General features: G+C 40.8%; 1 protein-coding gene across 1 annotated transcript; it reads right to left on the reverse strand.

Moving 5' to 3' along the window:
• Positions 1–1,433: 1,433 nt before the first annotated feature.
• Positions 1,434–25,643, reverse strand: LOC110535214 (myosin-7). The gene is made up of 37 exons (XM_021620083.2): positions 25,435–25,643; positions 23,910–24,053; positions 23,662–23,818; positions 23,545–23,572; positions 23,354–23,459; positions 20,587–20,679; positions 20,139–20,202; positions 19,952–20,050; positions 19,416–19,519; positions 18,663–18,801; positions 18,444–18,562; positions 18,089–18,238; positions 17,827–17,997; positions 17,389–17,698; positions 17,219–17,292; positions 16,838–17,043; positions 16,615–16,738; positions 15,967–16,103; positions 15,622–15,877; positions 15,152–15,394; positions 14,888–15,064; positions 14,648–14,793; positions 14,476–14,566; positions 13,573–13,962; positions 13,341–13,467; positions 13,125–13,243; positions 12,842–13,038; positions 10,925–11,108; positions 10,395–10,560; positions 6,568–6,692; positions 6,172–6,480; positions 5,861–6,064; positions 5,463–5,759; positions 5,207–5,311; positions 5,012–5,107; positions 4,780–4,914; positions 1,434–1,482 (listed from the first exon to the last, which is right to left on the reverse strand). The coding sequence occupies exons 1-37, from the start codon at positions 25,633–25,635 to the stop codon at positions 1,462–1,464; spliced, it is 5,814 nt and encodes a 1,937-aa protein (XP_021475758.2). The 5' UTR covers positions 25,636–25,643; the 3' UTR covers positions 1,434–1,461.
• Between the last annotated feature and the right edge of the window lie 534 nt (positions 25,644–26,177).

Here is a 26,177-nt window from a genome sequence, read left to right on the forward strand (position 1 = left end):
CCGAAGTCGGCTCCTCTCCTTGTTCGGGCGGCGTTCGGCTATCGCTGTCACCGGCTTTCTAGCCATCGCCGATCCATTTCTCATATTCCATTGGTTTTGTCTTGTTCCATTACACACCTGGTTTTCATTCTATAATTACTGCATGTATTTATCCTCTGTTTTCCCTCCATGTCTTTGTGTGTATTGTTTGTTTGTGATGTGGATTATTGTCGGGCGCTTTACTTTTGCCATGTTCCGTGTTTTTGGCACGTTATTGTTTTTATGTGCTGTATTTTGTGGAATGGAATTAAAGTGCGCATGTTCACTACACTCTGCTCTCCTGCACCTGACTTCGCCTCCCGTACACACCTTCGACAACCAGATATGAAAAACCGTTGTCATACAGGTAACATGTTACAAGGAATACACAGAGGGGCCATTTTCAATTTAGTTTATTCTTTATTCTGCTCATGTTACATGGAGAATATAGAAAACTAAAGCACGACAGTCAGGACATTTTCAGAAAGGTCCATCTGAGAGCTTCACTCTTCATCATGTTCTTTCTGTGGCAAAGAAGATAAAGGTTGAGAAAATGTGCTTCTGAAAACGTTATTATTAAATACTGTTCTTCATTTATTTTTAAATCTTACAATCAAATCTTATAATAAATAATTTACAAAAACAGTTTTGCTTGCCATTGTACAGAAAGTGACCACTGAAACCATTATGCTTTAGAAATAATGTTTAAAAATGTTTTTTTAAGTAAACAATAATCCAATTCATATTTGATTCAGTTTTATAATGAGTGTACATAACATTAGGAATACTTCATAATATTTAGTTGCAACCCCTTTTGCCCTCAGAACAGCCTCAATTAATCTCATTCCACAGGGATGCTGGACCATGTTGACTCCAATGCTTCCCGCAGTTGTGACAAGTTGGCTCGATGTCCTTTGGGTGGTGGACAATTCTCAATACACACAGGAAACTGTTGAGCGTGAAAAACCCAGCGTCGTTGCAGTTCTTGACAAACTCAAACTGGTGCGCCTGGCACCTACTACCATACCCCGTTCAAAGGTACTTAAATTTCCGTCTTGCCTATTCACCCTCTGAATGGCACACATACACAATCCATGTCTCAACTGTCTCAAGGCTTTAAAATGATTCTTTAACTGGGCTCCTCCCCTTCCTCTACACTGATTGAAGTGGATTTAACAAGTGACATAAATAAGGGATCATAGCTTTCACCTGGATTCACCTGCTTAGCCTATGTCATGGAAAGCGCTGGTGTTCCTAATGTTTTGTACACTCAGTGAGTATAAAAATATGTCATGTCAATGATAGTATAGCTGTTTGACATCAAATAATTACAAAGCTATTGAGGTGGAAGCTGTTGACATGAGGGAATTTGAAAATTCTAATCAATATAATTATTTTTGATGGAAAGAACTGACCTGAGAGCTGGCATCACAACTCTTGGCCTCACTCTTCATCCTTTCCTTTCTGTGACAGAGAAGATGGATTGATCATTAGCATTTTTTTTATATTACTGTGTGAAGGAAAACATTTGATACTGCCATATACTGTGTGCTTCAAATTATATGGTTGGAAACTTCAACAGTATGTACAGTGCCTTGCGAAAGTATTCGGCCCCCTTGAACTTTGCGACCTTTTGCCACATTTCAGGCTTCAAACATAAAGATATAAAACTGTATTTTTTTGTGAAGAATCAACAACAAGTGGGACACAATCATGAAGTGGAACGACATTTATTGGATATTTCAAACTTTTTTAACAAATCAAAAACTGAAAAATTGGGCGTGCAAAATTATTCAGCCCCCTTAAGTTAATACTTTGTAGCGCCACCTTTTGCTGCGATTACAGCTGTAAGTCGCTTGGGGTATGTCTCTATCAGTTTTGCACATCGAGAGACTGACATTTTTTCCCATTCCTCCTTGCAAAACAGCTCGAGCTCAGTGAGGTTGGATGGAGAGCATTTGTGAACAGCAGTTTTCAGTTCTTTCCACAGATTCTCGATTGGATTCAGGTCTGGACTTTGACTTGGCCATTCTAACACCTGGATATGTTTATTTTTGAATCATTCCATTGTATTTTATGTTTTATGCATTTGTGAACAGCAGTTTTCAGTTCTTTCCACAGATTCTCGATTGGATTCAGGTCTGGACTTTGACTTGGCCATTCTAACACCTGGATATGTTTATTTTTGAATCATTCCATTTTGCTTTATGTTTTGGATCATTGTCTTGTTGGAAGACAAATCTCCGTCCCAGTCTAAGGTCTTTTGCAGACTCCATCAGGTTTTCTTCCAGAATGGTCCTGTATTTGGCTCCATCCATCTTCCCATCAATTTTAACCATCTTCCCTGTCCCTGCTGAAGAAAAGCAGGCCCAAACCATGATGCTGCCACCACCATGTTTGACAGTGGGGATGGTGTGTTCAGCTGTGTTGCTTTTACGCCAAACATAACGTTTTGCATTGTTGCCAAAAAGTTCAATTTTGGTTTCATCTGACCAGAGCACCTTCTTCCACATGTTTGTTGTGTCTCCCAGGTGGCTTGTGGCAAACTTTAAACAACACTTTTTATGGATATCTTTAAGAAATGGCTTTCTTCTTGCCACTCTTCCATAAAGGCCAGATTTGTGCAATATACGACTGATTGTTGTCCTATGGACAGAGTATCCCACCTCAGCTGTAGATCTCTGCAGTTCATCCAGAGTGATCATGGGCCTCTTGGCTGCATCTCTGATCAGTCTTCTCCTTGTATGAGCTGAAAGTTTAGAGGGACGGCCAGGTCTTGGTAGATTTGCAGTGGTCTGATACTCCTTCCATTTCAATATTATCGCTTGCACAGTGCTCCTTGGGATGTTTAAAGCTTGGGAAATCTTTTTGTATCCAAATCCGGCTTTAAACTTCTTCACAACAGTATCTCGGACCTGCCTGGTGTGTTCCTTGTTCTTCATGATGCTCTCTGCGCTTTTAACGGACCTCTGAGACTATCACAGTGCAGGTGCATTTATACGGAGACTTGATTACACACAGGTGGATTGTATTTATCATCATTAGTCATTTAGGTCAACATTAGATCATTCAGAGATCCTCACTGAACTTCTGGAGAGAGTTTGCTGCACTGAAAGTAAAGGGGCTGAATAATTTTGCACGCCCAATTTTTCAGTTTTTGATTTGTTAAAAAAGTTTGAAATATCCAATAAATGTCGTTCCACTTCATGATTGTGTCCCACTTGTTGTTGATTCTTCACAAAAAAATACAGTTTTATATCTTTATGTTTGAAGCCTGAAATGTGGCAAAAGGTCGCAAAGTTCAAGGGGGCCGAATACTTTCGCAAGGCACTGTATATTATGGTAAATGGTTTGTGTTAGTTTTTAGAAATCTATATTTTTAAAACCATCAGACCATCAAAAAAATGTTTTAAACCATTTAGTTTTGCGTTTTATATTGAAAGTCCACAGGTTTCTTTTGCTTCAATAGAGTGATCAGGGGCATGCGACTATAGTTTTCCTTTCCTACACATTCAGCGGAAAAAAAGCTTAATTTTCAAGCTCCCGAGTGGCACAGGGGTCTAAGGCTCTGCATCTCAGTGCTAGAGTTGTCACAACATACGCTGGTTCGATTCCAGGCTGTATCACAACCGGCCGTGTTTGGGAGTCCCATAGGGTGGCGCACAATTGGCCCAGTGTTGTTAGGGTTTGGCTTGTGTAGGCCGTCATTGTAAATAAGAATTTGTTAACTGACTTGCCTAGCTAAATAAAGGTAAATAAAAAAATGATGATGACAACAGAAGTGCAATGCTATTTTAGAGCAATTATGTGCAATTAAATAATTCAATGGTCCCAAAAAAATAAGTTATGAAATCTGTTAAATTTTTTGCCTAATTCAGTTTTTTTCCAAATTCATTTTTTCCCATTTTGTCAATCCAGGTTTCTGTTTTTTGCCCAGTTTTTTCTGTTTTTTGCTCTCAAAATTGCACATTTTTAATAGAAAAACAACTAAATTGGATGTTCTAAGTCCACAGCAATGGTTTAACTACATCAGGAGACCACTTTTGAGGTCTGGGAAAAATCTAATACATTTTCATTTTTGGGTTCAGATACCATTTAATTAAACTGGGCACCAGCAAGAGACTTGTTTGGTTAGTGGTGTTTCTGTACCACACATGTAATTACGGAGTTTGCTAAAAAAAAATCGCCACTGGATTGATGCAAATTATCATGATACCAGGTAGGCTTACTTTGTAGTTAACATTTAATTGAGAACGCTTTTGGGAAACCCTTTCCATCTACCAGATGACGGTTATCATTATTAGCATCATCGCTAACAGCTACACAAAGTGGTAAACAAACACGCACACAAAGAAAGGGGCATTCCTGCGTTGCCTCTTCAGAAAGTTTAAGGAAAATACGAATCACTGATGGATTTTGTTAATGTATTATGATAATCTTGGGCAATACATTTATTTGATTTCCTACTAAGTTCAATAGATTGCTGCTCTTCAACTACAGGATGTACTGCAGAAAATTGTTAAACCTGTTTGTGGCACAAATTCAAGGAGTAATCTAAAACAATTTTAGGATGAGACACAATTAAATTAAAGGGGAATTCCTCTAAAAAAAACAGGAATATAAATAACGATAATGCGAATAGCTATTTGATGTAATATGCCTTAAAGCTATTCCAAGTTTAGTTTTTTGCCATCTACACTACAGTACATGGGATGTTTGCAAATGATCCTTTTAGACTCTTGAAAAAGTAACTTTACTGACCTTGGAGCCGGAATCACGACTCTTGGCTCTCATCTTGTTAACCTGAGACTCAGCAATATCAGCCCTCTCCTCTGCCTCATCCAGTTCATGCTGAATCTTGCGGAACTTGCCCAAATTAGAATTGGCTTGTTCTTCCTGTGAAATGTTTTAAGCATGATTTAAGTTTTTAGAAAACACAACAATTTGAGAATTACAGATGTATTAGTTGGGTGATGGAACATTTTCTACTTACAGCCTCCTCTGAAGTTCTCTTGTAGGATTTGACCTTCAGCTGCAGTTTGTCCACCAGGTCTTGAAGACGGGACAAATTCTTACGGTCTTCCTCAGTCTGTCCCCAAAAATAAAGGAAATAATTGTCATTGGTGTGTCTTACATTTGATTCTTAGCGTGTTAATAATGCACTGTCAAATTAAAATATATGATGTACCTGGTAGGTGAGCTCCTTGATGCGTCTCTCATATTTACGGACACCTTTCACAGAATCACTGCTCCTCCTTTGCTCCATTTCCACTTCACTCTCTAGCTCCCTCACCTAGAAAGAAATTATGAATGTTAACACATTAATTCCATTTACGTTGTTAGTTACCACTGCTTTTAATATTAAAGCTAGAAATATGACTATAAATATGAAAAAATTATTTAGAATTAATAGAAGATTATGTAGCTGGGCCTCAGACACTTACTCTGGACTCCAGCTTCTGGATCTGCTTCTTGCCACCTTTCATGGCAATTTGTTCAGCTTCATCCAGGCGGTGCTGCAGGTCCTTGATGGTCTGCTCCATGTTCTTTTTCATGCGCTCCAGATGAGAACTGGTGTCTTGCTCCTTCTTCAGCTCCTCTGCCATCATGGCAGCATCAGTAATGGCCTTTTTGGCCTTTTCCTCAGCATTTCTGCACTCCTGCACAGCCTCCTCCACTTCATTCTGAAGCTGGGATGTGTCACCCTCTAGCTTCTTCTTCTGGCTCAACAGGCTGGTGTTCTACACATATATATGACAAATTCCTTTTAATATAACCTCAGCAAATCTCAAATCGCAGACATTTTAAGGAGAACACGAATTGTTATCTATTACCGTCTTACCTGTGAGTGCAGCAGCTGAACTCTCTCACTAACATCCAGCAGTTCCTGCTCAGCCAGTTTGCGGCCTCTCTCAGTCTGCTCCACCATGGCTCTCAGCTCATCCAGTTCAGCCTGCATCAGGTTGTTGCGTCTCTCTACAATAGCAATGTTCTCCTTCAGATCATCATTGCCACGAAGAGCATCATCCAGCTGCATTTGAGAATCCTGTAGAGAGAATTTATGATTTTACTATATTTTGTTTCACAGTGTGGTTTGGCTTTTTGTGAAGGCACAAGCAATGTTTTTAATTCACAATGGTGTGGAGGTGTTACCTTCAGATGGGAATGAAGACCCTTAAGTTGCTTCTGGGCCTCTGCTGCCTGCCTGTTGGCCTGGCTGAGCTGGATCTCCATCTCATTGAGATCTCCCTCCATCTTCTTCTTCAGCCTGAGAGCTTCATTCCTGCTGCGAGTCTCTGACTCCAGGGAGCTTTGCAGGGTATCCACCACTCTCTGCTGGTTCCTCTTATTCATCTCCATCTCCTCATCCTTCTCCACCAGCTTCCGTTCAATGTCAGCTTTGACCTGATTGAACTCCAGCTGTGCTCTCAGGATCTTGCCCTCCTCATGCTCTAGGGAGCCCTATGAGACCACAGCCACCCATAGTTTAGAAGATTTTACAATTCAATTCTGGAACTTTCACTATCAGTAAATATTTTCTATTCTTACCTCAGCTTCCTCTAGAGCAGACTGTATCTCAGCCTTCTCCTGCTCCAGCTGTTTACGGATTTTCTCCAGCTCATGGATGCTCTTTCCTCCCTCACCAAGTTGCTCAGTCAGGTCAGAAATTTCCTCTGTGGAAAAATGTAATTGTTCATCAGAATATTTGTTATCTCTGATGTTGTTGTATTTTCCATCTTTAATTGTCTAGGTTATGCTATTTAGTGATAAGAAGAAGGAGAAGAAGACGAAGGATAATAAAAATAAGAAGAAGGATAATAAATTGACCCAGTTTCCCCAAGTGTTATTCCGCTACCAAATATGTTTTATTATGATAATTTATATAAACTCAATTTAATTATACATATTCTCTTTTTCAGAAAGTGAATAGATTTGATAGTGACAGAGTCACATTGTATAAGATACAGGGATGCAAACTAGTCACCTTTAGGCGAAATTAGTTTTGAATCCAAAATAGGTAACATACTTGATTCGTATAGATCCGATGATAATTTTTTATAAATGTTTTTGTCTAATATGGACGTTTTGATCACTACTGACTAGAGGTCGACCGATTATGATTTTTCAATGCCGATACCGATTATTGGAGGACCGAAAAAGGCCCATACCGATTAATCAACCAATTTTTATTTATTTATTTATTTGTAGTAATGACAATTACAAGAATACTGAATGAACACTTTTATTTTAACTTAATATAATATATCAATAAAATCTATTTAGCCTCAAATAAATAATGATACATGTTCAATTTGGTTTAAATAATGCAAAATCAAAGTGTTGGAGAAGAAAGTAAAAGTGCAATATGTGCCATGTAGAAAAGCTAACGTTTAAGTTCCTTGCTCAGAACATGAGAACATACGAAAGCTGGTGGTTCCTTTTAACATGAGTCTTCAATATTCCCAGGTAAGAAGTTTTAGGTTGTAGGAATTATAGGACTATTTTTCTCTTTACCATTTGTATTTCATATACCTTTGACTTTTGGATGTTCTTAGAGGCACTTTAGTATTGCCAGTGTAACAGTATAGCTTCTGTCCCTCTCCTCGCCCCTACCTGGGCTCGAACCAGGAACACATCGAAAACAGCCACCCTCGAAGCATTGTTATCCATTGCTCCACAAATGCCGCAGCCCTTGCAGAGCAAGGGGAACAACTACTTCAAGGTCTCAGAGCGAGTGCCGTCACCGATTGAAACGTTATTAGCTTGCACCCCACTAACTAGCTAGCCATTTCACATCGGTTACACCAGCCTAATCTCGGGAGTTGATAGGCTTGAAGTCATAAACAGCACAATGCTTGAAGGACAGCGAAGAGCTGCTGGCAAAACGCACGAAAGTGCTGTTTGAATGAACGCTTACGAGCCTGCTGCTGCCTACCACCGCTCAGTCAAACTGCTCTATCAAATATCAAATCATAGACTTAATTACAACATAATAAAACACAGAAATACAAGCCCTAGGTCATTAATATGGTCAAATCCGGAAACTATCATTTCGAAAACAAAACGTTTATTCTTTTAGTGAAATACGGAACCGTTCTGTATTTTATCTAACGGGTGGCATCCCAAAGTCTAAATATTGCTGTTACATTGTACAACCTTCAATGTTATGTCATAATAATGTACAATTCTGGCAAATTAATTACGGTCTTTGTTAGGAATAAATGGTTTTCACACACTTCGCAACGAGCCAGGTGGCCCTAACTGCTGCATATACCCTGACTGCTTGCACGGAACACAATTTGACACAATTTCCCTAGTTAAAAGAAAGTCATGTTAGCAGGCAATATTAACTAAATATGCAGGTTTAAAAACATATACTTGTGTATTGATTTTAAAGAAAGGCATTGATGTTTATGGTTAGGTACACATTGGTGCAACAACAGAGCTTTTTTCACGAATGCGCTTGTTAAATCATCACCCATTTGGAGAGGTAGGCTGTGAATCGATGAGAAATGAACAGGCATCGCATCTATTATATGCTACTCAGGACACGCTAGATAAACTAGTAATACCATCAACCATGTGTAGTTAACTAGTGATTATGTTAAGGTAGATTTTTTTTTATAAGATAAGTTTAATGCTAGCTAGCAACTTTCCTTGGCTTCTTGCTGCACTCGCGTAACAGGTAGTCAGCCTGCCACGCAGGCTCCTCATGGAGTGCAATGTAAGGCAGGTGGTTAGAGCGTTGGACTAGTAACCGGAAGGTTGCAATATCGAATCCCCGAGCTGACGAGGTAAAAATCTGTCGTTCTTCCCCTAAACAAGCAGTTAACCCACAGTTCCTAGGCCGTCATTGTTTTTTAACTGACTTGCCTAGTTAAATATAGGTTAAAAAAAATTATACATTTGGCCACAATCGGTGGCCAAAAATAGATATAGATATAAACTAATGTTTTCCCTCTATGTGGTTAATTTTCAGAATGAAAGAATTTGGTGAAAATGAGGCGTTGCTTGTTAAACAAGTGGTTTCAGGAATCAAGTGTAGCTGGAGCTGGGCCTGGCTTAAGTTGGATGCCACTATAGTGGTGAAAGGAACACCATACACTTTCCCTTTTTCTCACATTTTGTTGTGTTGAACTTCACATACTGTAACATTTTGTGATTATTTTACTTTTTACTCAGTGAATGTTATATATTTCTTTTGTTTTGACTTTTTACCCCTTTTTCGAGATATCCAATTGGTAGTTAGAGTACCGTCCCAACGCTGCAACTCCCATATGGACTCGGGAGAGGCGAAGGTCGAGAGCCATGCGTGCTCAAGCAATGCGAAACTGCACTGCTTCTTGACACACTGCTCGCTTAACCCGGAAGCTAGCCGCTCCAATGTGTCAGAGGAAACACCATACAACTGGCGACCAAAGTCAGCATGCATGTACCCAGCCCGCAACAAGGAGTCGCTAGAGCGCGATGGGACAAGGACATCCCGGCTAGCCAATCCCTCCAAATAAACCCAGACGACGCAGGGCCAATTGTGCGCCGCATCATGGGTCTCCCTGTCGCGGCTGGCTACGACACAGCCTGGGATCAAACCAGGGTCTGTAGTGACACCTCTAGCACTGCGATGCAGTATCTTAGACCACTGCGACTATAATCGTAGTCACTGTAATAGAGCAGAAATAGAATGGATGTTTGTTTGTACTTTACAATGTTTTTTTCCCAAGTGCAATATTTAGTGTGTGTTTGTGGTCACATGCGTTCTATTATAAAGGCTGTCATGGCTAACTGCAGTATCAGTTGTTTATTCTGTGGACTTGAGTGTCATTTGCAGTAAAGCCTAGGCAACAAATAACATTTGATAGCTTTCCTTAACATTTTTAGCTATGAGTTAGGTTCACATTAACCAGTTTTTAGTTTACACAGAGACTGATCATGTCGATAATAATCCTTGTGGTTTAATTAGTACACAGTTTAAACCTGCATTTCAAGAAGGGATCAAGCCTGAAAGTCACTAGAAATGTTCACTTTAAAGCAGCAAGTTTCTGTGCAAAAAAAAACGTGTCACCTTTTTGGGCCCTCACTGAAGATGACTTCCCAAACAAAGTACAATTTTTTTAACTCCTCGACTTTAGAAGGTCATGGCTCAGCTTCTGAATGTCATAGAGACAACCAAATACATTCCCATGTTCATCAGAGTTTTGCCTTTCTCTGTCAGTTTGCTGCTTGTTTTCTATCCTAAAGCATCGCGGATGTATGCATTGTTTTAGATCAGTGTAACAATTGTGAATTGTGCCCTTCAAATCAAGGAAGGTCCCGTGTCCCCCCATGAAACGTGGGCTCCCCCTATGCCATGCATCTAATAATGCATATCCTCTGACCTTGAAGGTTCTTGTTCTCCCTTTTCATGGACTCCAGATGATCCAGAGATTCCTCATAAGAGTTCTTGAGTTTGAAGAGTTCAGTGCTGAGAGATCTGGCCTCTTTCTGGGAGCTCTCCAGCTCAGTCTGAGCCTCTTCAAACTTCTGCTTCCACTCAGCCAGGACCTAGAAAGATAAGTGGTTTCAGTACAGTATATGATTAGGACAAGATGTACTTTATCGTCCATTAACTTACAGAGGAAAGACGGTCACAACCCAAGCCCTCGAGACACACAGTTGCAAGAAGCAATGGGTCAGCCGCAGTTCTGTGCCCCTGAAGCAATTATAGGGGGTTAAGTGCCTTGCTCAAGGGCACACCTGCAGGCGATGGTAGGATGATGTCAGCAAACCTCCGGTTACTGGCTTACTCTGCACCAGGTTTTCCAGTCTGAAGTTGCTGGCCTACTTCTCTAACCACTAGGCTACCTGCTGCCCCTATCATGTACTATAATGAAGGCTAATTGGACTTGTCTACAATTAATTGTCTTACCTTGTCGAAGTTCCTTTGCTTTTTGTCCAGAGCGGCAGCAGCTGCATTGGATCTCTCCACATCCACCATGAGATCTTCAATCTCATTCTGGAGTCTGTGTTTCGTCTTCTCCAGGGAGGAGCATTTAGCATTAACAGCTTCCACAGCCTCCTCTGCATCCTGCAGACGCTGAGCCAGCTTCTTCCTGGATTAACATAGATGAGAAATATTTAAGACATCTGCCTTTTTTGTACGGTGCATTCGGAAAGTATTCAGACCACTTGACTTTTTCTACATTTTGTTACGTTACAGACTTATTCAAAAATGTATTCAATTATATATTTTTCTCATCAATCTACTCAATACACAATAATCAATCCACACAATAACCCATAACGACAAAACAAAAACAGGTTTTTATCAATTTTAGCAAATTTCTTTAAAAAAAAACAACCTTATTTACATAAGTATTCAGACACTTTGCTATGAGACTCGAAATTGAGCTCAGGTGCATCCTGTTTCCATTGATCATCCTTGAGATGTTTCTACAACTTGACTGGAGTCCACTTGTGGTAAATTCAATTGTTTGGATGTAATTTGGAAAGACACACACCTGTCTATATAAGGTCCAACAGTTGACAGTGCATGTCAGAGCTGAAACCAAGCCATGAGGTCGAAGGAATTGTTTGTAGAGCCCTGAGAGAGGATTGTGTCGAGGGACAGATCTGGGGAAGGGTACCAAATAATATCTGCAGCATTGAAGGATGCCAAGACCACTGTAGCCTCCATCATTCTTAAATGAAAGACGTTTGGAACCACCAAGACTCTTCCTAGAGCTGGCCGCCTGGCCAAACTGAGCAATCGGGGGAGAAGGGCCTTTTGTAGGGAGGTAACCAATAACCCTGTGGTCACTCTGACAGAGCTCCAGAGTTCCTCTGTGGAGATGGGAGAACCTTCCAGAAGGACAACAATCTCTGCAGCACTCCACCAACCAGGCCTTTATGGTAGAATTTCCAGACGGATGCCACTCCTCAGTAAAAGGCACATGGCAGCCTGCTTGGAGTTTGCCAAGAGGCACTTAAAGGACTCTCAAACCATGAGTATAAGATGCTCTGGTCTGATGAAACAAAGATTGAACTCTTTGGCCTGAATGCCAAGCGTCATGTCTGGAGAAAACCTGGCACCATCCCTACGGTGAAGCATCGTGGTGGGATGTTTTTCAGCGGCAGGGACTGGGAGACTAGTCAGGATTGAGGGATAGATGAACGGAGCAAAGTACAGAGAGATCCTTGATGAAAACCTGCTCAAGAGCACTCTGACCTAAAACTGGTGCAAAGGTTCACCTTCCAACAGGACAATGACCCTAAGCACACAGCCTAGACAACACAGGAGTTGCTTCGGAACAAGTCTCTGAATGTCCTTGATTTGCCCAGCCAGAGCCCGGACTTGAACCTGATCGAACATTTCTGGAGAGACCTGAATATAACTGTGCAGCGACGCTCCCCACCCAAGCTTGAGAGGATCTACAGAGAAGAATGGGAGACACTTCCCAAATGCAGGTGTGTCAAGCTTGTAGCGTCATACCGAAGAATACTCAAGGCTGTAATCGCTGCCAAAGGTGTTTCAACGAAGTACTGAGTAAAGGGTCTGAATATTAATGTAAATCGGATGTTTCAATAATTTTTTTGCTATTCATTTCTAAAAACCTGTTTTTGCTTTGTCGTTATGGGGTATTGTGTGTAAATTGATTAGGGAAAAATACAATTTAATCCATCTTAGAATAAGGCTGTAACGTAACAAAATGTGGAAAAAGTCAAGGGGTCTGAATAATTTCCGAATGCACTCTATGTCAGGTAATACAAGTATCATTCATGTACATTTGTGTGTCACTAATTCAGCCAAGGTTGAATAGCCTTAAAAGTAAGAAAACGTCCTTACTTTGCATCTTCAAGCTCCTCGGTCTTCTGGATGGCATCAGTTTCATACTTGGTTCTCCACTGAGCCACTTCAGCATTAGCCTTGGACATGCCACGCTGCAGCTCAGACTTGGCCTCCTGCTCCTCCTCATACTGCTCCCTCAGCAGATCTGAGTCATGGCGAGCAGACTGCACTGCATGGGCAAGTGCGTTCTTTGCCTGGTAAGGACATTTTTGTAAAGAATCAAATTATGCCGGAGGTTAAATGAAGTCGATTATTGACACTGCATTTTTAGTATAAATACCTTGACTTCCTCCTCCAGTTGTCTCTTGAGGTCTTCAATCTGCTGAACGTTGGACTGCTTACCTCTGGTCAGTTGGGAGACCAGAGAGTCCTTTTCCTCCAGCTGTCTGGCAAGTTCACCTGTTTTAATGCAATTCTAATTATTTCAAATTATATTACTTATTTGGTTATTTGTTGTTGCTGTTCATGTGAATGTCCAGATTTTTAGTTAATATACCATTCTCAGTTTGAAGCTTTGCTTTCTGCATGGTGAAATCATTGATGGATCGCTGTCCTTCCTCAGCTTTCGTCCTGTATTCACTCATCTGGTCCTCGAGAGTGCGGCACATTTTCTCCAAGTTTGTCTAAAAACAGATTTGTTTTTTGAATGACAGAACACCGTCACTAGATTGCATCATTTAAAAGCATGTGCAGATAACACGTTTTGATTGCTTAGTGATACCGCATACTTTAGACTTGACAATCTGCTCCATGTTGGAGGCCACATCGTCCAACTCCAGCCTGAGCTCACTCTTCTCCTTCTCCAGCTTCTGCTTCACTCTCTGAAGGTTGTCAATCTGCTCTCCCAGGTCAGCCACACTGTCAGCATTTTTCTTCCTCAGAGCGGCAGCTGTAGCCTCATGCTGCAGAGTAGCCTCTTCAAGGTCTCTGCGCACCTTCTGAAACTCAGCCTCCCTCTTCTTGTTCATCTCAATCTGGGCAGCAGTGGCTCCACCTGCTTCCTCCAGTCTCTCACTGATCTCTTCCAGCTCTCTGGCCAAGTCTGCCCTCTGTTTCTCCACCTTGGCACGGGCAGCCCTCTCAGCCTCAAGCTCTTCCTCCAACTCCTCAATGCGGGCCTGCAATGGAGGGAATTACGATTTACAGAACAAGTGTCAAGTGTACTATGCTGGAAAGAGTACTGAAATATCCTTCTCAAGTAAACGTAAACGGTAGATCATTTTAAAAGTACTCTGGGTACTTCATTAAGCTTGATAACCTTAGCAAAATGAGCTAATTATCTGAATGTTGTTCCACATATTTTCCATGCATTAAATTGAAAAAGTACTCTAGGAAATGAATGTACAGTAGGATCTAAGTTAGTTTATTTTATGAATTTCAACAAGGCAATATTTTAAAATAAATTAAACATACAAAGCAATTAAAATCAGGGGTGCAAGGATTACTGAAATATTTTCCTTAAGTAGAATACTGTTACAAAACATTTTCCTCAACTAGAATAAAATGACTGACTTTGAAAAATACTCGGAAAAGCTACTAAATTACATTAACGAGAGTAGTTGTAATTCGTTACTTTACAACTCTGCAAGTGTAACAGAAAGATTCCCTTTTCAATAATGCTATTGAAATACCTGCAGCTCCTTCAGTTTTTTCTGGAGTTGGGCACCCATGGCCTGCTCATCCTCAATCTTGCTGTTGAGTTGGCTCATCTCAAAGTCCTTCCTATTGAGAAGAACATGCTTATTGAGAAAGCATTTTCTACTGAATAATATTAAATAAGCATTTTTTTATTTGTGATCTTACTTCTTCATTCTCTCCTCCATTTGCTGCTTGTCATTCTCCAGGTCCATTAGGCTCTCCTGGGTCAACTTCAAGTCTCCTTCCAGCTTTCTTTTGGCTCTCTCAAGGTCCATCCTGACCTTCTTCTCTTGCTCCAGAGACCCTTCAAGCTGATAAAGGATATATTAAACAATATTGTGCAGTAGGCTATTTTAGGATTTTACTTATTTTGTTGTAATTTTTTATTTCCTATTTGGTACTCACATCATCAACTTGCTGTTCCAGTTTGGCTTTGGCCTTGGTCAGCGTGTTGACCTTGTCCTCCTCACTCTGCAGGTCATCCAACGTTTGCTGATGAGCCTCCTGCAGAGCCTTCTTCTCCTTGGTCAGCTTAGCAATGATTTCGTCCAGAGCTGCCATCTCTTCAGTAAGATTTTTAACCTAAGGAAACGGATCAATGTCTTTACGTTTTCATCCAAAACAATCAATTGGAGTTTTAACAATACAATAATGAAGAACAACTTTTACCTTGTTCTCTGTGGCATGCTTTTCCTTCTCCACTTTAGCCAGAGTGAGCTCCAGATCATCAATGTCCTTCTTGAGTTCTGAGCACTCATCTTCCAGCTTCCTCTTCTTAGCAGTCAGCTCTGAATTCATCTCCTCCTCATCCTCCAGTCTTTCTGTCAGCTCTTTGGCTTTGGCCTCAAGCTGGATTTTGCTCTTGATCAGACCCTCGCATCTCTCTTCAGCATCACCAATAGTGTCTTCTGACTGTCAATGTGTCAATATATTTTAAGTATATCAAATTCTCCAAAGCTCAGAAGTTTGTTTGGTGGCAAAATATTTGGAGACTACAAATGCTCCGCTGATTGTACATACCTATTTAGCAAATTATGTCTCCTCTTTCTCTGTTTTTACATTTCTCTAGTTAGCTAAGGCAATTTTGACAAAGGATGTGAGTGCAGAAACGTAACTGTGGTGCAGTTAAAGTTACTCACAGTTTGGACAGCGATCTGCAGGTCATTCTTCTCTTGGATAAGGGAGACCATCTTCTCTTCCAGCTCCTTTCTACGGGCTTCACTTTTAGCATAAGCCTCTTTAAGCTTCAGGAATTCTTCCTTCATGTTCGCCATCTCCTTCTCAGTCTCTGCTGACTTCAGCAGAGGTTTAATCTTGAAGTACATCTTCATCCAGGGCCAATTCTTGACACCCATGAAGGCACGAATGTTCCATTGGATCACAAGCAAGGCGTCCCTGTGAAATGGAACAGAAGTAGCTTCTTATACACCCTTTTCCACCTCCACCATATTGTCTGCAGAAGTTTTATTTACTCTTATTCCAACCTGCGTTCAACAATTTTCTGGAACTCAATTCTGGCAAGTAGACCACGTGATCGGGCCTGCATTCCAGTGATGATAAGAGCGAGACGGTCATCTCTCATCTCCTCAAGGGTACCCAGGAGACCAGCCTTGAAGAACACCTAATGAGACACAAAGGCCATAATGTGGTGGTTGGATCATCTTGTATTCGGTAGGATTGTATTTTTCTGCCAGTTGACCACAAATAACTTGAATGTGTTATCCCCCATGTTTATAGTCATGTTTAGATTGTTGATGTCTTGCCTCTGTGCGAAAAAGGCACAAATTAACCACAAGGTGGCCTTAGAATGAGAAATGTATTTTACAACCAGCATGTTGACCAAGATTTAAAACATTTGGCACGGTCTATCTCAACCAGTATGTGCACAATGCTTTTAATATCTTATATGTAGCCAGATCTGGATTTACTACATGGTGGCGCTACACCAAGTATATATTTGTATCTCTTGACTTGATCCATTTGGCCTAGAGACAGATGATATGTAGTAAGCATGATCAGTGGTATATCAGCAAGTGGCATTGCGCCGGTCGACCTGATGGTGTTGTATTCTTAATGTCATGCTTGGACCCCATAATTGCTGCTGTTGTTTTTCATCTATTTAGAGAACGTACCTTCGTGTGTCCTAATCTGTACTGGGTGTGGTCAATGTCCAGAGAGCCCAGCAGTTTTTCTGCTGCCTTCATGTTGTCCATGAACTGACCCTCAGGGATAGCATTTGGATTGAGGATGCGGTATCTGAATTTAAATCAGAAAGCAATTATCTTCAAAAATGGAACACTTGAATAGGTAAACAGTTGAATTTATTTTGGACAGGAAATGCATAATGGTTTGTACCTTTGTTTGAAGTCAGCATACAGGATCCTGTTGGGGAAGCCCTTTCTGCAGATCCTGATGCCTTCCAGCACACCGTTACAGCGCAGCTGGTGCATGACCAGAGGATTCTCCATGGCCCCAGGAGTCTTGGTCTCGTTGGGGATGAGGCAACGCACAAAGTGAGGGTGAGTAGACCTCAAGTTGGTCATGAGTTTACCCAAGTTCTCCTGTAAGTATGACAAATGTAGAATTTTCCATAAATGACTCCCAGTACTCCCTCACGAGTCATAATGGCATTTAATGCTAACATGCCAATCCACAACAAACTGACAAATATAATACATTTGTTATTTTCTGCCATTTGAAAACATCAGAAGTATATTGATTTAAAGTCAGATCTACCCTGTGCAATGCAGACACAGTCTGGAAGGAAGAGCCTTTCTTCTTCTTTCCTCCAGCTGCTTTTTCTTCAGGTGCTGTATGATAATGACATCAATTAAATATACGATTGTCATGTACATTTGTATTTATTTTAGTGATTTGTAGTCTTTGCCGATAAAAACACATCGTACCTCCTTCTGCACCAGCATAGCCCACAAAGAGGTTGGCCAGGAACTTAAGACTTGACTTCTGGAACAGTCCGACCACAGTCTCATTCAGCGGGTCCTTGTTCTTCACCAGCCAGTTACCAATGTTGTAATCAACAGTGCCAGCATAGTGAACCAGGGAGAAATGTGCCTCTGGTCTACCCTTAATAATCCTAGGCTTCTGGAAGCATGCATTTTTTCCCAGATGGGTGTCATACAGCTTAGCTTTGAATGTAGAATCACTGGCCTTGGGGAACATGCACTCCTCTTCAAGGATGGACATGATACCCATGGGCTGGAAGGGGAAAATAAATTAGAATCATTTGTTGTTGAAGCACTTTTATGAAGATTGCCCGTGTAATGTTTGAAATCCTAAAGATTCAATCATATAAATTAAACTACTGCAAAACTGAAGACACCAACCCTTTCAATGAGGTCAATGCAGGCAGCCAAGTCCATGCCGAAGTCAATGAACTCCCAGACGATACCCTCTTTCTTATATTCTTCCTGCTCCAGCACAAACATGTGGTGGTTGAAGAACTGTTGCAGCTTCTCATTAGTGAAGTTGATGCACAGCTGCTCAAAGGTGTTGAACTGAAATAGAAGTTTACAGTTACTTTATTTTGTCAGCTGTAATGTTTTAGATGAATTGTTTCATGACGTGGCCTTTTGTCAAATCACTCACATCAAAGATCTCAAAGCCGGCAATGTCCAGCACACCAATGAAGTGCTGGCGAGCGTTCTTCGTGTCCAGTGAAAGGTTGATTCTTATCACCATCCAGAGGAACATGTTCTCGTAAATTTTCTTTGCCAGTGCACCAATGGAGTAGTTAACCTAAAAAAATATTGAGAAAATAATTTACCAAAACATAGACTCCACATAAACGCATAGGGACAGTTTCCCAGATGTATATCAGGCCTTGGACTAAAAGGCATCATCAATGGGGAATCACAGGCATGAACATTTTAGCAACTCTAGACAGAAGTTTTATGCTCAAAATCATTATCTCCTGGAAATGTAAAACTTTTTTGAGACTCACCTGGTCGACACTCTGACCTTTGGTGACCCACTCATTTCCTACTTTGACCCTTGGGTGACACAGCCCCTTGACCAGGTCAGCAGAGTTCAGGCCCATCAGATATGCAGCTTTGTCAATATCTGGAAAGGCAAAGTTTTATGGTTGGAGGAGGCACTCTGAGCGTCAGATTTTTCAGATATGACTTTATGTTAAAGTGAGAGGTTTTTAATCAGTGCTCACCCTCAGTGCCATCTGCCTCTGCTTGCTCCTCCCGCTGCTTATTCTTGAACTTCAGGTTGCCGTAGTGCATGATGGCCCCAGTCAGCTTATAAATGCCATTAATCTCTTCTTGGGAGAATCCAAGCACATTAAAGGCATCCTAGTTCCGAAATAAAAGCCATTGTTTTGTATTGGAGAGAGAGTTGGATACAACTGGATTATTACCACAAACAGTGAGTGTACAAAACATTAGCGCCTGCTCTTTCCATGAAATAGACTGACCTGGTGAGTTCAGTGAATTATTTCATCCCTTATTAATGTCACCTTCAATCGGTGTAGATGAAGGGGAGGGTATAGGTTAAAGAAGGATTTTTAAGCCTTGAGACAGTTGAGACATGGATTGTGTATGTGTGTCATTCAGAGGTTGAATGGGCAATACAAAATATTTAAGTGCGTTTAGAACGGGGTATGGTAGTAGGTTCCAGGAGCACTGGTTTGAGTATCAAGAACTTCAACTGCTGCTGGGTTTTTCACGCTCAGCAGTCTTCCGTGTTTGTCGAGAATACCCAAAGGACATCCAGCCAATTTGACACAATTTTCAGAAGCATTGGATTCAACATGGGCCAGCATCCCTGTGGAAAGCTTTTGACACCTTGTTGAGTCCATCCTCCAATGAATTGTAGGCTGTTCTGAAGGCAAAAGGGCATGCAACTCAATATTTGGAAGGTGTTCCTAAGGGTTTGACGCTCAGTGTATACAGTATGTTTTACTCACATCAGTAGCCATTAGCTCATCTGCATCATTAATGGAAGTTACAGCAATCTCTCCTTGGGAGATGAAGGCGTAGTCATAGGGATTGCTGGTGATGAGTAGCATCTCTGAAAATGTTTGAACAGCACAGTTTAATTGTGTTCAGGCTGTGGAATAGGCCATAACATACTATTAGGAAAATTGGCATTGTACAAAAATAACAAGACAACAGTAATATTAGAAATAGACAGGACGCCAAATTAGTCTTAATCAAGTTTAGAAAAACTGCACCTGGAGATAGTTTTTCGTGCATCAAAATGTCAATGTTGTGTGCTTAAATGGCATTTAAATAATTGCAACTTTCTCATAGACAAAGGAAATATTAAGGCATAAATCACAATACATTATGTGGTGAGTTTTACGGTTGGGAATGAGGGGTAGCACACTGCATGCGCTGGCTGCACCATAAGAATTTAATTGGAATTGATCAGAAATGTTCAGTTTAATTCAGAATGGACCTCCAGCCTGCTCAGTACACAGTTTGATGATTTAATACTCACCCAGCAGTTCTGGTTTCTTTTGGGACAGGATCTGGTAGAAGATGTGATAATCTCTCTCAGCCTTGAGCTGGAAAGTTACACGTGACTTCTCCAGTAGATCTGATCAGTATGGAAAAGTGCTTTTGGTATTAATGTGTTTCCTGTCAAAGAGACCTTCAATTCTGAGCAAATATACTATTGTACTCACAAGTCTCAATGTCAGCAGACGAAAGCTTCCCACTGACTCCAAAATGAATTCGGATGAATTTACCCTGTAAGTTATTGTCAAAAGCAGAAATGAATGAGCACACCAGATCTGGGAGTAGTAATTGTTTTCTTTTTGAATACCTTCGGTGTGCTTGATTGAGCTTGAATGGGTTTAAATCCCACCTATCTGGTAGGCTCAATTAAACACTGAAAGTATTTTAAATAAAACAAATAGTATTTAAACCCAGGTCTGTTGCACACATACAGTCCCAAAAGGGAAGATTAGCTGATGGACCCGAGGAAGATTAGCTGACGTCATGACATCAACTAATGGGGATCCTAATAAAATTCTTATCCTTATAAAATTCAAATACAGAAGATAGTAGATCAGATGAACATTTATGATAAGATTTGAATGTTCTTTGACTGCACACAAAGACCAAACTTACGAATCGAGAGGAGTTGTCATTCCTGATGGTCTTGGCATTACCAAAAGCCTCCAGGGCAGGATTGGCCTGGATGATTTGATCTTCCAGTGTCCCCTAGAAACCAACATCCATACAGTGTGAAAATGCTGCAATGAACACCAATACTACATTAATAAAATGGGATCTAATCAAATGGCTTTTTTTGCATTGCCCCTTTTACAACCCTGCTACTCTCTGTTATCATCTATGTATAGTCACTAATAACTACCTACATGTACATATTACCACAACTAACCAGTGCCCCCGCTAATTGACTCTGTACCGGTAACCACTGTATATTGTCTCGCTATTGTTATTTTACAGCTGCTCTTTAATTACTTGTTACTTTTATTTCTTATTTTTATCTGTATTTTTTATTTAACTACATTATTTGTTAGGGGGCTCGTCAGTAAGCATTTCACTGTAAAGTGTTGGATTCTGCGCATGTGACTAATTACATTTAATTTTATTTGATATGCTCAACCAGCCATTAATTTTTTAACATTTAGGATAGATATTGATGATCACAGGGCTCGACATTAACGTTTGGAAAAGAAGAATGTAGATTTAAGTTGACCGACTGGACAAGTAAAAATAATCACAGAATAACCGCAATGTGTGTCATCAGTGGATCAGTGTCCTCTGGATGCAATGTGTTTCACACTGTTCTCCCAATTTCTGCAGAGCAAATCAGAGTGTAATTATTGTAGGCCTTCATTGACGAGCATGAGCGGTCTTTCAATCATGCAGTCGCGAGAAAGCCACATTGCTAGTTAGTGAGTTATTTCCGCAATTATACCAACATTTTGATCAGCAATGAAAATCCTGGAAAGGTCACCTACATGTGCCAGTGGGCCTTTGCCAGAGGAGAGAGAGAGACAACAACAGACAGTGGCAACCCATCATTCAATGCAGGTGGGGCAGAGACCCACCTGTTTTGAGCCCTACATGTTTAGCTAATGTATTTATTTATTTGCCCATTTTGAATGTCATTTTGGAATTAATTAACGTTACATATCAGTTTGCAAACAATGTTAAAAATAAAATAAATAATTTAGTTAATAAAGCCGGATACAAACATGTTCTCTTGAGTAAGACAGGTCCAAATTGTTTCAGCCTAGCTCAGTGCTTCCTGTGGTGGAGGGGCAGCCAGCGAAAGCACAGAGCATAGTTGGTCATTTTCTCTAGTTGCGCTGTGATTGGCTGTGTTCTGTCACTCATGGGGACACTAGCTCATCGCAGAATCTTCAGGGAGAGCTAGGTAGTTCAAGCCCCCTAGGGTGCTGCCATAGATTTACATTAGATGTGCCTGTCCAAGAAGGCTCAAGGTCAGGATAAAATGATGTCAAATCACGTTATATCTACAGTAGCTTTGATTGGACTGTTGTCAACATCATGTCAACATCATACTTTCAAAATCTTAGCTAGCTAGCTAGGCAAGCAGTCATCATCATGAATCACGTCGACAATCTTTTCAATCTCTGTCATATGAAGATAAATTATACACAAAACGTATTGGTGCTCATCGGTCATTGGACATAAACATTACACAAAAGTCATACATCGCAAATTCAACAATGGAAGGAATGAATTGGAAGGAATGAGTGGCTAATTGCGATGCAAAACAACAACTATTTTGCTTCCCCTGCCTGCAATTCGGTGGAGAGGGTGTGTGGTCCAAGTCTGGGTTTAAGGGTTGAAAACATCTGTCTGAAATGGTCTCTTTTCCGAGCTTAAAAGGATAAACATTCACAAGCAACACCATGGGCCAGAAATGGTTGAATACATTGGCCACTCTGTCAATCCATCATGGATTCTGCCTGGTTCAAAACCACTCGGAACTCAGAACTGGGAAATCTCCGACTTCAGTGTGTTCAAGACAACTGGGAACTCTGGGGGGGGGGGAATTAATTCTGACTGGGTTATTGTGTTTTGAACGGTCGTCAAACTCAGAATTCCAGTCAGGAACTTGGATCTCTTTCTAGAGCGCTGACTTCCAGACCTAAAGATCCCTGATATCATGATTCAACCCTGTTTTTTCAGAGTTCCCAGTTGTCTTGAAAGCACCGTAAATCCAGAGAATGACAGTCTTTGATGACAATCTACAGAACAAAAATGTAATAATGTTCAATAATGGCTAAAAAGTCAAAACGGCATTTGTCATTATTGAAGAAGAATGCTTTTTATCGAGTTACACAAATCCACAAGGAGTCAGTAGAAACCACATTTATTTAAGCAAGTCAGCCATATCAGCTATGTTTTTTTTTAAATGAGGCTAAATGTAAGAAACCTTCGCTCTCGGGACAGCTTTATGTAGGCCCTAACAGTTTGTGGGCACTGTTTGTCACCGTTTTAGTGCAATTAATGTATTGTGTTGTGTAGTGGCTTTGCTGGCATATATCCCAAACATTTTTATAGAGTTTGCCCACCAAGATTTACATGCTAACTAGATAACCAGCCAAACTACACAATATGTTTTGAATTGGCTATCTCGCTAGTTAACTATTTAGCAGGTATTAATGACATTGTCATGTCCGATATCCTAAAATAACTTTCCACCGGCACTCCTGTGTCACCGCAACTGGCTCGACAGGTCATAACCTGTACCCGCGCACATTGACTCGGTACTGGTACACCCTGTATATAGCCTCGTTCTAGTTATTTTATTGTTACTCTTTTCAAGGACAAGTGACTTGAGCTTTCCGACAAGTAAAACAAAAGTTTTACTTGCATTCTATTTTCTGTTTACCTTTTTTTCTTCTGCAGCACTTTTCTTTCCACTGACAGCAGCAATGCTGGCAAAATACTGGATGACCCTCTTGGTGTTCACAGTCTTTCCAGCACCGGATTCTCCGCTGGGATTGAAAATACAAACGTCTCAGAATTTATCTTAATTTTAAATAGCCTCAAATCAATATAACCTTTGGTTGATGTACTTACGTGATAAGAACAGACTGATTTTCCCTGTCTGTTGAAAGAGAAGTATCAGTAAATGTGTCATTATACAAAAATGATTTGATATGCCAATGTAGATGAAAAGGAAAAGTGATATTTTACCTGACAACATGTACTGGTAGGCATTGTCAGAGATGGAGAAGATGTGAGGAGGAGCTTCTGTCCTCTTCTTGCCTCTGTATGCATTGACAACAGACTGATCGTACACTGGCAGCCACTTGTAGGGGTTGACAGTGACACAGAACAACCCTGAGTAGGTCTGTGGAAGACGAGGGAGATGCAGATTTAGTTTCATTCATTTGAATGAATGTTTGATTTAATGGAGATATTAGCAGTCAGGCTTGACTTACGTAGATCATCCAGGCTGCGTAACGCTCTTTGAGGTTAAACAGCACAGCAGGCTCGTGCAGGAAGGTGAACATCGCCATGTCCTCAATTTTATCAAACTTTGGCGGGTTCTGGGGGTGAACGTCATCCTCCTTCACAGTAACAGTCTGAAAGATGGGCAAATTAAATGATTTTGTTTCATTTTCAAGGTGAAGAGGTATTCACTTTTGAGACAAATCCTATCTTGATTTTTCACAAATTATCAATTGACATGTAATCCCTGATTTGCATGAAAGTTAAAGATCTCAAGTCTGCTCTTAGTTTTATATATATAGTGTACAACAATGTGGACACCCCTTCAAATTAGTCGATTCTGCTATTTCAGCCATACCCGTTGCTGACAGGTATATAAAATCGAGCACACGGCCATGCAATCTCCAGTAGAGCTCTGTGACTTTAAACTTGGCACTGTCGTAGGGGATGCCACCTTTCCAACAAGTCACATTTTTGCCCTGCTAAAGCAGCCCTGGTCAACTGTAAGTGCTGTTATTGGGAATTGGAAACGTTTAGGAGCAACAACAGCTCATCGCGGAGTGGTAGGCCACACAAGCTTACAGAACGGGACCGGCGAATGCTGATGAGGGTAGCTCGTAAAAATGGTCTGTCCTCGGTTGTAACACTCACTACCGAGTTCCAATCTGCCTCTGGAAGCAACATCAGCACAAGAACTGTTCGTTGGGAACTTCATGAAATAGGTTTCCATGGCTGAGCAGCCGCACACAAGCCTAAGATCACTATGCATCTCCAAGCGTCAGCTGTAATGGTGTAAGGCTTGCCGCCATTGGACTCTGGAGCAGTGGAAACACATTCTCTGGAGTGATAAATCAGGATTCACCACCTGGCAGTCCAACTGACGAATCTGGATACCAGGAGAATGCATTGTGCCAACTGTAAAATTTGGTGAAGGAGGAATAATGGCCCGGGGCTGTTTTTCATGGTTTGGGGTAGGCCCCTTAGTTCTAGTGACTGGAAAACTTAACGGTACAGCAAACAATGTCATTCTAGACAATTCGGCGCTTCCAACTTTGTGGCAACAGTTTGGGGAAGGCCCTTTTCTGTTTCAGCTTGACAATACCCCCGTGCACAAAGCGAGGTCCATACAGAAATTGTTTGTCAAGATTGGTGTGGAAGAACTTGGCTGGCCTGCACAGAGCCCTGGTCTCAACCCCGTTGAACACATTTGGGATGAATTGGAACACTGACTGCAAGCCAGGCCTAATCGCCCAATATCAGTGCCTGATTTCACTAATGAGTGCCCGACCTCACTAATGCTCTTGTGGCTGAATGGAAGCATGTCTCCGCAGCAATGTTTCAACATCTAGTGGAATGCCTTCCCAGTGGACTGGAGGCTGTTATAGCAGCAAAGGGGGGACTAACTCCATATTAATGCCAATGATTTTGGAATGAGATGTTCGACAAACAGGTGTCCACATACACTACATGACCAAAAGTATATTTTAAGAAGATTTTTAATAGTAAAATATTTACCTTTCCAAACTCAGTATCAACGGTGACTTTAGCCCCATCTCTGCTGGTGATTGTGGCCTTGACGTACTCAACCTCAGGGTCTGGCACATAGCACTCTCTCTTTATGTCAAAGGGTCTAGTCTGGCATTCCATACGCTCCTTGTCTGACTTACGCAGATAGGAAGCTGCGGCACCAAACTCTGCCATCAAACTGTCCCCCATTCTTAAACCTGTGCAGACAGAAACAGAGTGCAGTATGGATATTATTTACACACAGTACCAGGTTGAAATTAATGCCAACCCCAAACTCTGCCATCAACATGTCACACATTCTTAAATTTGTAAAACAGAGCTTTGAATGCGTACAGTGGGGTTCAAAATGATTGACACCCTTGACTGTAGAAAATAAATTGTATTATTTTATACTAATACAATTGCATAGAGATTTTTGTTTTTTTTCCTCAAAAAGGTAGGGATCAAAATGATTGACACCTAAAGATTCTTATAAATGAAGTAGTCAAAAGTTTAGTAATTGGTCCCATATTCCTAGCATGCAATGATTAAATCAAGCTTTTGACTCTACAAACTTGCTGGACGCATTTGCAGTTCGTTTGGGTTGTGTTTCAGATAATTTTTTGCCCAATAGAAATTAATGGTAAATAATGCATTGTGTCATTTTGGAGTCACTTTTATTTACAATAAGAATAGAATATGTTTCTAAACACGTCAACATGAATGTGGATGTTTTACAGCCCTTTGATTTT

This window comes from Oncorhynchus mykiss, chromosome 11 (genome assembly GCF_013265735.2).
Source record: "Oncorhynchus mykiss isolate Arlee chromosome 11, USDA_OmykA_1.1, whole genome shotgun sequence".
Classification (NCBI taxonomy): Eukaryota; Metazoa; Chordata; class Actinopteri; order Salmoniformes; family Salmonidae; genus Oncorhynchus; species Oncorhynchus mykiss.